Source organism: Cydia fagiglandana, chromosome 10, assembly GCF_963556715.1.
Source record: "Cydia fagiglandana chromosome 10, ilCydFagi1.1, whole genome shotgun sequence".
In the NCBI taxonomy this organism is placed as follows: Eukaryota; Metazoa; Arthropoda; class Insecta; order Lepidoptera; family Tortricidae; genus Cydia; species Cydia fagiglandana.
Genome location: NC_085941.1, coordinates 12,304,311 through 12,316,098, shown reverse-complemented (window position 1 = coordinate 12,316,098; position 11,788 = coordinate 12,304,311). Strand labels below are relative to the sequence as shown.

The 11,788-nt window shown below is 36.1% G+C and overlaps 1 protein-coding gene across 1 annotated transcript; it reads left to right on the top strand.

The window, feature by feature from the left end:
* The first annotated feature begins 103 nt into the window (after positions 1-103).
* LOC134667884 (protein Daple) lies at positions 104-9,967 on the top strand. The gene is made up of 7 exons (XM_063525278.1): positions 104-365; positions 1,391-1,807; positions 3,219-3,502; positions 4,017-4,187; positions 4,527-4,743; positions 5,037-7,641; positions 7,919-9,967. The coding sequence occupies exons 1-7, from the start codon at positions 309-311 to the stop codon at positions 8,263-8,265; spliced, it is 4,098 nt and encodes a 1,365-aa protein (XP_063381348.1). The 5' UTR covers positions 104-308; the 3' UTR covers positions 8,266-9,967.
* The last annotated feature ends 1,821 nt before the right edge of the window (positions 9,968-11,788 follow it).

The following is an 11,788-nucleotide window of genomic DNA, read 5'->3' as shown; positions in this document are numbered from 1 at the left end:
ACTTGATGCAACAATGCAAAGAGAATATAATCACTTGCTACCTTGCTACAATGCAGCTTATGCGCAGATACTGGCAACTTTAATGGTTGGCATGAAGTGAAGTGTCAGTCAACTCAATGAAACGAGACAAGACATAGTCGCGTAAATTTGTTTGCTGGTAGTGTAGGTACTCGTCGTAGTTTCTTTGTATTCCATAGCAGATGTTGAGCAAATTTCTAGCTCGTGTGAATTGTGAGGAATATTTTGATGCCATGCGCTTGGGACACTTTCAAAGGAGTCGGCTCCGTTCATCATAACGCTTGGCGAGAATGGCCGCTTCTGCTACTGAGATCGAAGAATTCTTGAGCGGCCCCCTTGTTTCTTGGGTAAGGTGATACCTTTGGTTTTGTTTCTTTGAGTGTTATAATGAGCCGTGAGACAAAATCACACAGCCGTTCCGCCTGAACGAACTCGCGTTTTTACTTATGTTGTAGTAATGGTAATTTAATGTCTTTGTAAGTATAGGGACATAAAAATTGTTTCATTCTGCTAATCGTCATACTTCAGTGAACACAGGCATTTCGTAATAGATATAATTGCATATTTTTTCAGTTAGGTTTAGCTTAAATGTGTTGATTCAGTAAAGTTTAGGCATATTAATTTTTATATGTTTATAATGTAATATTTATGTCCATGGACATGGTGTCTTATCATGACTGATAATACTGGAACTTTTAATTTATGATCACATTGGTATGTAACAAATTGATAATAATTCATAAACATGTAATTAGGTCAGGTTTGTACTCTTGAAATACCCATTAAGTGATACTGAATTTAATGGATAGATAAGTTAAAAATATTTAACTTTAACAAATAACCACATAGATCTCAAGCTTTAGGTGTAATAACTAATTGATTTTTAAGAATCTTGAAGTAAAAACAAATTTATCCTGGATAAATGAAATACATCAACTTAAGTTTGGACTGACTATATTGATGATAAACTGCAATAATACATCTATGACTGCTCAGACAACTTTAATCCTTAGTTATTTGGGTTTTTGATATACTTGAATAATGTAATTGAGTAAAAGAATTGGGTCAAACCTTTTTACTATGAGTTAAGGTTATATGGCTTTCCTGTGGACATCATAACATAATTGGATATTAAGCCAATTAATTTTCTTGGCAGATTTTTATAGACATGATCTTCTTCAAGTGACTTCTTAAAATGTGTATGATTAAAGTCTGAATAAAATGTACCCGAATCACAAACTTTTATATTGTCACTGTCCACAGATAAAAAACATCAGTTTTCCTTAATGTCCAGTCACTTTTAGTGAGAGAAAGAAAGAGTTTATATTAGCAATAAAATAAGGTAAATCTCATATTGCTTTGTCCTTTTCAGTTGAAATCGTGCCTACCAAGTCCAGAATGCATAAAAGAGTACTCAGCTCTCTTCAGCGGGGAGCTTCTCCAGCAAGTATACCTCCTGATAGACCCAGAGCCTTCCTTCCATATCACAAAACTAGCTGGTCTAGAAGACCAGGCATTAATATTAGGGAGAGTTAAGAACTTTGATGCTATCATCAAAAATGTAAAGGGTTTGTATGAAGAAGAACTCGGGATGACACTGCTTGTGGTACCAGAATGTATATGCTTAGGGAAAACACCGGAATCCAGAGAAGGATTGGAGAACATGAAACTGTTGATACTGTTGTTGCTAGGAGCCGCTGTTCAGTGTCCCAATAAGGAGACATTCATCACTAGGATTAAAGAATTAGACGTGGAACTACAACATAACATTGTGGAATGCATCAAACAGGTATGTGATTGTATTGTGATAACATAGCATTATCTTTGACATACTTAATACTGCATTGGTAAAAGAAAGTTCTGAATGAACACTAAAATAAGCAATGAGATGGCAGATTTATTAATGACTTGTGAAACTTTGTATTTTATTTGTATGTATTTGTACTTTGTGTGACAAGTTTCACAGAGTGATTAAGCTTTAAAAAAAAATTGTCAGTCACGCATAATGGAGGGTTCCGTTCCTTCATACAACATTCATACAAAAGCCATTCAAGCAAAAGGGCGTATCTTCGCCGCACTTACGTAGTTTATTTAAGCTTTGTGTTCAGAAAAGAATTGCTGGTCCAAATTGGAAAAAAATAGCACAAGACCGTGAAAAATGGATATCTTTGGAAGAGGCCTTCACCTAACGGGTTCCTACAAATTAAATCAACTTAAATATATTAACAAACTTATGTATAACAAAAGGAAATAAAAGGCTTTTTATTTTTATTTTATTTTATTATTGTGTTCAGAACACAGAGTGGTTCAGAATTACGTCTAAATTTTTTGCGGTTCTAAAGTTAGAAGGGACACAGTTATTTACAAAAGTAAACTCAAAATATGAAAGTTGCCATGAAATTATTCCAAAGATTCCCAAACGCAGAATAAGATTGTGTCCTTCATAAATCATAATCAACCTTGACATAAAGACTTCAATTTGTACTTAAGTGTCACTTTTCGCGAGTAGCAGTTGCGCAACGGCCGATGTTTGCTTGGACGAATATTTGCTGGTACACCCATGTTTATTTAAAGATTGTAAACTTTTAAAACACTGCTATTCCATTCAAACTAAAGTTGGATGAAATACTAACATTATTAAATCCGTTAAAATTTAAACCCCTGGGATGCCAAGCGTTAAAGCACACGCACATTAATAGGACATGCTGTTTTTGACGTATGAGCAACGCGCATGTGACGCCCAGACAGGAGCACATGTAATATGGCAAGTTATCGCAGGTTACACGGGCATGCCTACATAGCCAGACATCAGTTACACACTAATTCTGGCGTCAGTTCAGTCCATCATTCTGGTCAGAATGACGACACACAAAACTCGAATAAGACTTCTGACTGAACTGACGCCAGAATTAGCGTGTAACCGATGTCAAAGAGATACTAATAGTGAAAGTCATATAACATCCAAGAAAATTTCTTCCCTCGAATTTTACAGCTGAAGTTGATGTCGCTTACCTACCCCTCATGCACAATTGTAATCGGTTTAGCTGGTGGCCGACTCACATGTCTGGGCATTCAAGCCAAATATGTACTTGTTTGTTATCACATTATGATACGATACGAAAAAAAAACATTCATTGAAGTAAGTCGTCTTTGATGAATGTATGAGTAAAATATATTGACAGAAACCTTTTCTGTTCTAGGTTACCGATATGCAAACAGTTGTTTTAACGCCAGACGCAGTAGATCTCTTTCAATCACCTGCAATGTTCAATCACATGAGGAGACTAGCTAAAGAAAGGGATCATTACTTACAAAACTGGGCAACACTAATGCTCAACGAGGGGTTAGATGAAACGGAAAATGAAAATAAGAATGGTACAGCCAGATCAACACAAAACGTCAGTCAGAGTAATGGTGAAAGCCAGCATTTGGCTGTAGAGCTTGCAGATTGGAAGGCACGATTGAGAAAGCAGAGACAAGAATTGTAAGTAACTTTGTTTTTTTTTTTAAGTCATAGATATGTGGATGTGACTGAAATGAACAGCACATTACAAATCACTATGGTCTAGTCGGAGGCCAATGTCCAGGAATGTCCATTCTGCGACACGTATAAACTTTTTATAATGCTGCATTATAAGGTTCCAAACTGGTAGTTTCTTACTCCAGAGGTCACTGTGTACATGTGTAGGTCCATACATAATATAAAGGCACACACAACACACAAACATAGGTTCACGCTTTTGTCATCGACAAATCCTTATCTTCTCAATATCAGAGCCAGATCAGCCAGAACCAGTTGTCAGAATTTCGTCTTTCGAAAAAATTTGATATGCTTGATTGAATTATGGGATTTGGTTGTTTTTACAGAACACTCCCCAAAATCTGTGGTCCTGAGATCGCTTAGGAGTGCTCTTTGCAATGCTTTTAGTTTTCAACCTAATTCTTAGCAAAAATAACACCAATTATTACAATAAGAAAAAATAACATAATTTTTACAGAGAAGAAAAATCAGAACAACTGTCAGAGTGCCGCGAAGAATTAGAGCACACAAAACTAGTTCTCGCTAAGTTACGGACGGACAGCCAGGAGTGGTTTAATGAAGCCAGGAAAGCAGTTGGGTATAGGGATGAGGTTGATGCCTTGAGAGAGAAGGCGGAACGATGTGATAGGTGAGTTGACTATTTGACAAAGATTCATTGATTGTATAAGCTTTTGCTTCGAACTTGACAGCTAATGTAAAAGGCGCTGTCCGGCCTTGATCATTATGATAATGATAATTCAGTTACCACAAAATATAAAGAGGGGGGGCGTGAATTTTGAAATTATCTTACTCTACCTACACTTCTTATACTATCAATTAATTGTTGCTACTTATTAGATTCAGAATTAGTAGTATTTGCCAAAATATGTACTTAGTAAATGCATTAATTTGTTTGCGAAAATACGGTTGAGTGAGTTGGCCTTAGAAATAGTGATTTACGGTATCCATTAATTTTATTTTGCTTTAGGCTAGAACAAGACATCCAGAGGTACCGCGATCGCCTTGCAGACGCAGAGTATTACAAGACCAGAGTAGCAGAGCTACGGGAGGACAACAAGGCATTGATGGAAACCAGAGATGCCTTAGAAGAACAGCTACAGAGGGCCAGGAAACGGGCGGAGCAATGTTTGACGTTAGAAGCCGCAATGATCAAGTTAAAGAGAGAAGCCAATGACATAGCTCTGGTAAGAATTACATATTATCAGCTTATTTCCAAGTCTGGTTTTTGACTTGCAGGAGTGACTTTAGGATTTCAGTCTTTACGACATTTTGGGGGTTTTTTGGCAGAAAATGAATTAGTTATCATTTTTACCCAAATATTACATTTTTCTTATTTACTAAATCTGTCAAGTAGGTAAATAAGAACTATATTTTGCTTGTAAAGCCATTTCAAAGGTTTACACTGTAACTCCTTATTTTCCTAAAGTCTTCCTTTTCTTGTCATTCTTGTCAACATGACTCTATTTTATTTTTTCAGGAAAGAGACGCTGACCAACAGAAAATCCAAGAATTAATAGAAGAAAATAATCATCTACAGTATATAACGAAATCTGTCCTGAGTGAAAGTAATAATAGCAATTTAGACACCGACAACGAATGCGAAAGTACCTTAGAATCTGGTGAAAATAGTTTATCGGAACAATTAACAAGCAATGCACAAGCGAGAGCTTTAAAACTAGAACTAGAAAATAAAAGACTTCTCTCTACAATTGATAGTCTGAGAGAACAATCATTACTAGAAAGTAGTGATAAAGTTTTAGATCTAGAAAAAGAAAAGAAAAGGTTAACACTGAAATGTGAACAATTACAAGAAAACTGCAATAGAGTGATGCAACAAAATTCGGAACTTGAAGACGTTTTCAAAAATGCATTGGAAGAAAACCGAAAGTTGCAAGATTCATTGGACAGTCAGAAGTCACTTATAGATCGGCAGTCAATAGATCGTGAATCTGAGAAAAATAAACTCCAAGATTTTGAAAAACACTTAGAATCTTTGACAAAGGACAAACAACGCATTCAAATGCTTTGTGATTCCATACAGAGGAGAGCTGATGATTTAGAGAAAACTTTGGATGCCAAAACTAAAGAATTAAATATGCTAAAGCCAGAAGCAGACAAAGTTACCGGGTTAATTATACAGACAGAGGAACTTAAAACAAGGCTAACATATAGTGAAAAAGAAGCACATAATCTGCAGAGAGAAGTTGGTAAACTAAGAGAAGCAGTTGAGGAAAAAGATGTTTCACTAGACAAGCTTACTACCGAGATAGAATTAAAGAAGAAAGAAATTGAAAGATTAACTCGCGAAGTTGAAGTCAGTCAGACCATGTTGCATAAACTACAGGATCTGGAACAGAAAACACAAGAGTTAAAGTCACAAAAGAAAGTAGACAGTGAGACTATTCAGACTTTACAAAAAGACTTGATAACAGAAAAAGTTAACTTTGATAAAGTTAGAAATTGTATTGAAAAGCTTGGCATTCACGTTTCTGAAATTATATCTAAAGATGTAAATGTAGAGTACATGCTGGAAAAAATAATGACAAATTCAGACCATGAAGCAATGATATCAGACATAGCGGCAAAAATAAATCTCACAAAGTTAGTTCCATGTGATTGTATTGTGACAGAAAAGAAAGAACCTGAAGAGGATGTTATCAATCCTCAAATAGAACAATTGACATCGGATCTTGCAGTCTTGCAAGCTTCTCTCGAAAGCTGCCAAGCCGAAAATGCCAAATTACAAGTAAATATTGCAACACTAAACTCACAGAATGGCTCACTAATTTCACAGCAAATGACGTTACAACTGGCAAATAGCCAGCTGGCTGCTGAAAAAGAAGAGATATTAAAGCAACTGGAAGTGCTTAAAGATAAACAAGATAATTTATTGAGAGATCAGGTTGCTTTACAAACTCTTCATGAGCAACTGAACACAGAATACGAGATGCTGCTCAGTGAAAGAGAACCTGTTAAAGTATCATTGAGAGATCTTAAGATTGAGAATAGGGAATTAAAAGAAAAATTGGTGAACTGCGAAAAGAAAGTGGCGGAGTATGACATGGAAAGAGACAATTTGAAGATAGAATCAAGAAACTTAGTTAATCTAAGAGCAGAACATTCTAAATTGAAAGACGATTTCAGAAATCTGTTTACAGCTAGTGACAGGCTAAAGAATGAATATAGAAATATGCAAGAGGAGTATAGAAGTCTTAGAAGTGAAGTAACTCAATTAAAATTAAGAAACACTGAGATGTCAGGAGAAATAAACACAAAAGTTGAAGTGATTACGAGTATGGAATTAGAGATAAACAAAACAAATCAGCATTGCGAAATGCTTGTTCAAATGAATAAGAGCTTAGACGCTGATAGGCGATCATTAATGGATCATGTATCACAACTCCTTACACAATATCATGAACTATTAGCGCATTCTTTGAAAGACAAACAACATTATCACGAAGAAGAGAAAATGTTTGCGGACAAAGTTAATGCCTTGTGCCGTCAGAAAGAGAAATTGGAAGAAAAAATAATGGAGCATTACAAGAAACTCGATAACTGCACAACGAAACGACGAGGTTTTGGGGCGTCATTTGTTAAAAGAGTTAGAAAAGCTGGCACAGATTTGATCAATAAAGTTCCCTCCAGAAACACAAAGCGGATTGAGGACGCTAGCCGCTCTAAGTCCCAGTTGACACTAGCCGGTTCAGAATCTGGCGAATCAGACCCAGGAAGCCAAGATATGGAGAAAATGTCTAAAAGCTCCGAACAAGATCAAGGGTCATCTAACCCTAGCGGAGAATCTCCAAGAAATAGCGCAGATTTTTCGTGCGGCAGGAGATTTGATGATAAATTTCTAAAGAAGCCCGACTTTGATACGTCTGGCTCTATACCCAGTTTGGATTCTACTAGGTTAAGTGAAGGGAATTTTGTGAGGAGACTTTCGACGGCATCGATACATAGTGGCGGAGGGGACGACGCTCTGATACGGGCTTCGTTGCGGAGGCGGCCACATAAAGCTGTGCCACCTTCTCATAGGAACAGCTATCAGGGACTTGAAGGGGACACAGGATTGCCAGCAGGTAACTTAATTTTTCAGTTCTTTTTTATGAATCCTGTAAACACTAATAAATAAAGACTTGAAATGAAAATGAGTGGTAAATTTGAGATTGCCCTTATCAGTGAAGCAATACCCAACTATCTCTTTCTTAAGTCTTTCTCGGCATGACACATTATTTTTCCTTAATTACTTCTCCGTTGGAAGTTCCTCCTAGCTTCTGTTTTCACGTTGCAGTCCTGTAGACTTTATTTCCCAGAAGTTTTACAACTCGTTTCTTTAACCTATCTTGTACGTTTCAGTATCGACTCCATCTCCAGTGTTCGGCACGGCCGGTTCGCGGCGCACGGTGTACGTGGCGGACGACAACCCGGACGTCACCCTCAACACCAGACCGCAAAGCACGCCCCTGAAGGAAAACCCAAACCCCACTTACCTGGTTTACAACAGAATATCCACCGTCATTGGAGACAACGCGTGTCAAAGCATGGACAGGTCGAGCGACCTCCAAAGATCCATGAATGAACAGATACCAGAGAATAATCTACACGAAAAGGAAGAGCCCAGACATGACAGAAGACCGAGTCGCAATGAGAAACCGGAAAACTCCAAGGAGTCAGCGATTTGGTATGAATACGGATGTGTGTGAGTATGTGTCTTAATAAAGTGCTTGACTAGGAAAGAGACTGATGAGATGCCTTGTAATTCGTCCTTTTTTCTTTTAAATGTTTATTGTGATTGGCAGCTTTCAACCAGTGATATATGACAAATCACACGAATTTGTTTTACAGTATTATTCAGCATTTAATTTTTACATATTTGTTTATACTCATTTGAACTAAAATGTGATCGGTGTGAATGACTTAAGACAATAGTTAGGATTGGTACGATAAAATAAGAGGCTAGGGTTTTCAATATTACCTACAAGGAAATATTTCTTAGGTTACAAAATACTTGTATACCTGTACTTGGTTAGTAAACGTCCTAACCAATTGGACTGCCTACCAAAAACTACTTTTTTCAAAAACAATTCATAATAATGTGTTGTTCATTTAGGTAACAAACCTTGCCAGAATTTCTGTGAATTTTGTTTAGTTATAAAAATACTTTCACTGGAAATCAGCCTAATCCGTAATTTTCTAATCAGTACTAAGCATATTTTTTGATAATTTGCCTTAATTTAGCTTTAGGTATGTGATATTTTACATTATGAATTAATATTTCTTAGTTGATATTATTTATGATATTGTAAATCCTGTACTGTTGCAATTTGCATAGCAAAACTTAATGGTAATGGGTGTTTTACCCAGTTGTGGTACCTAAAAGATTAATATGATATGATAATAATGAATGTAATTAGCGTATTGTATGTATTTTATTACATATACTTGATTGCTTCCTTCGTAGGGCCTTCCTATCACCATTAGAATAACATATATTAAGTTCAGTGCCTCATATGCAACTGCCAAAGTATGTCACTTTTTATATGTTCTTTATAAATTATAATAACTTGATTGTAATACTTCGGTATTCCAAAGAGGAAACAAACATAAATAAGAAACTTTATACTTGTGAGAAGGAATCAACTGAATAATTATTTAAGACTTAAATCAGAAACTTCCATAATAATGCAATGAAATAATAATTTACCTTACTTCAGTACAAAGTTTGATTTATGTGGAGACAATGACAATGTAAATTGACGTAATAAATATGTAAGTAGATTAAGTTATTCTAATATAATTTGTAGGTTTTAACTTAGCATAATAATTATTTTATTTAGGGCACCAGTAAAATACAATAATTATTTTAACAGCTAAAATGTGCACTGACAGCTCTTAATAGTAAAAATGTCGTATTAACAATAGAAAGTAACCACTATATCCTTAGCTAAAATCGTCCTTATGGCATTTACAAATTCCTATAAGTAGTTCGTTTTTTTAGCATTAGAAAAAAGGTAAACAATCTTGACGTGTCTTTTTATTGAAAAACACTTAAAAAATATGTCACGGCAAAATATGTACCTAACAATCATAAATCATACGATTATTTACATTATTTTGCTTTCATAAATAATAGTTGCTAATTTTTAAAAAGCGTTTTTCAATTAAAAAACACGTCAAGAATGCGTAGTCTTTTTCTACTGCTAAGAAAAACGAACTATACTTACCATACGTACAGAGTTACAGACTTCATATATTTTTTTTTTTCTTAGTACCTATTGGTATAACAATTCCAAATTTTACTTAGAAAAACTACGTACTAACATTTCACAATCAACTGAATCAATCATATTTCCATAGCCACAATGCACACCTTATCCGCTCTAAAGGCCCCAGTACACAATGGGCCATCGCCACTCCAAGGGACGCAGCCTTGCGGTAGGATGAGATAGCAATATCACTTGCTCCCTCTAACGCATTTATGCGTCCCTTGGAGTGGCCGGCGATGGCCCATTGTGTACTGGGGCCTTAAGAATTAACAGGAAAGAATCGGAAAGCTTTTTTTACTTTAGGTACTCTAAACTTTTTTTTTCTTCATATCAATTCAAAAGCCTACAAAGTATAAATTTCTTGTGAAATAACTAAAAATGCAATCATAATTAGATTGTCTTTCTAAATTATTTATCACTTGATCATTAAAATAATTGCCTAGCTAGGCAAAGGTAAATTGGTGATATACCGATATCAATTGAATATACTGTTATATAATATAACTCATTATACATGTTGTGTTTTATATTGACTTATATAAATTGGTACTATTCAAATAAAAAATGGTGCTTTGTAATGGTCATAATGGTCACTTGGTGCCACGTAACTTAGGACTTTGTTCAGAAGCTGACAGACAGAGAGATTTTTGTAAGACATTAAGAGACCAATTAATGACCTGGACAACTCAAGTTGTCACTAAATTTAAGCTTATTCATGACATTTATGTCATATGCACATGTAAATTTTGTTTGATGATAGAATTGATAGACAAAGGGGGTGCTGTGTAGCGCCAGCACCATCTAGATTCAGCTGTCAACAGCTACAATTATGTAATTGGCATTTTGATATTACTATTATTTCTTAGTAAGTACATACAATAAATTTGTAATTTACTGAAAATAGCACTACATGCAGTGGCGGATTTGCAGTCTTTGCCGCCCTAGGTCCCAGGCCCTGTAGCCGCCTTTTCTCAGCATTCATCATATTGACTAGATACATTAAATTTTGAGTTTTCTTGTTATCATCAGCAAATTTTTGGTCACAATTTGCCGCCCTAGGCCCGGGCCTACTTGGCCTTAGGGCAAATCCGCCACTGACTACATACATGCTTATATTTTCTTTTAGAGCACATTTTTATTGTACTTAATCGCCTCTCACCGAATTTATTATTTACATTTACAGTCACGAATAAAGCCTTTTTTATTAATTAAATCAGGAATTTTCTTTGATCCTACCCTACATTTATCAATTATCACATGTAGTGTGATGTTCCGATACGGCGACTTGCAATCCGGAGGTCGCGGGTTCAAACCCCGGCTCGTACCAATGAGTTTTTCGGAACTTATGTACGAAATATCATTTGATATTTACTAGTCGCTTTTCGGTGAAGGAAAACATCGTGAGGAAACCGGACTAATCCCAATAAGGCCTAGTTTCCCCTCTGGGTTGGAAGGTCAGATGGCAGTCGCTTTCGTAAAAACTAGTGCCTACGTCAAATCATGGGATTAGTTGTCAAGCGGACCCCAGGCTCCTATGTGAGCCGTGGCAAAATGCCGGGATAACGCGAGGAAGAAGAAGAAGTGTGATGTTCCGATATTCTACTCTTTTGCAGATAAGGAATGCTAGGATCTTAATTACAATCACATGCAAGTTACGGATTGTGAGATGAGTAGTGGATTTATCTTTTTGGGGCCTATAGGGTTGCCATACATCAATCATTTCTAGCCCATGACCTTTCGTATGGGAGCTGAGGAGGCCTGTGCTCAGCAGTGGGACGTATAAGGCTGAATTATTATTATTAGGGATCTGTAGCCATTAGGGCGCGGGCTGGAATTCTACAGGATAAAGCATCCTACTGTTGGTACAATAACAGATTTTAACCGTACAGTCATATTATTAAACTCATGAACTCATAGTTACTGTAGTGATCTGTCATTTGGCAAAAAGAAAACATTTTGT

Excerpts from the sequence above, each read along its gene's own strand:
- LOC134667884 (XM_063525278.1), top strand. The coding sequence starts at position 309 with ATGGCCGCTTCTGCTACTGAGATCGAAGAATTCTTGAGCGGCCCCCTT. Across the intron at positions 366-1,390 it reads GCGGCCCCCTTGTTTCTTGG|TTGAAATCGTGCCTACCAAG; the intron begins GTAAGGTGATAC and ends TGTCCTTTTCAG. Across the intron at positions 4,188-4,526 it reads AAGGCGGAACGATGTGATAG|GCTAGAACAAGACATCCAGA; the intron begins GTGAGTTGACTA and ends ATTTTGCTTTAG.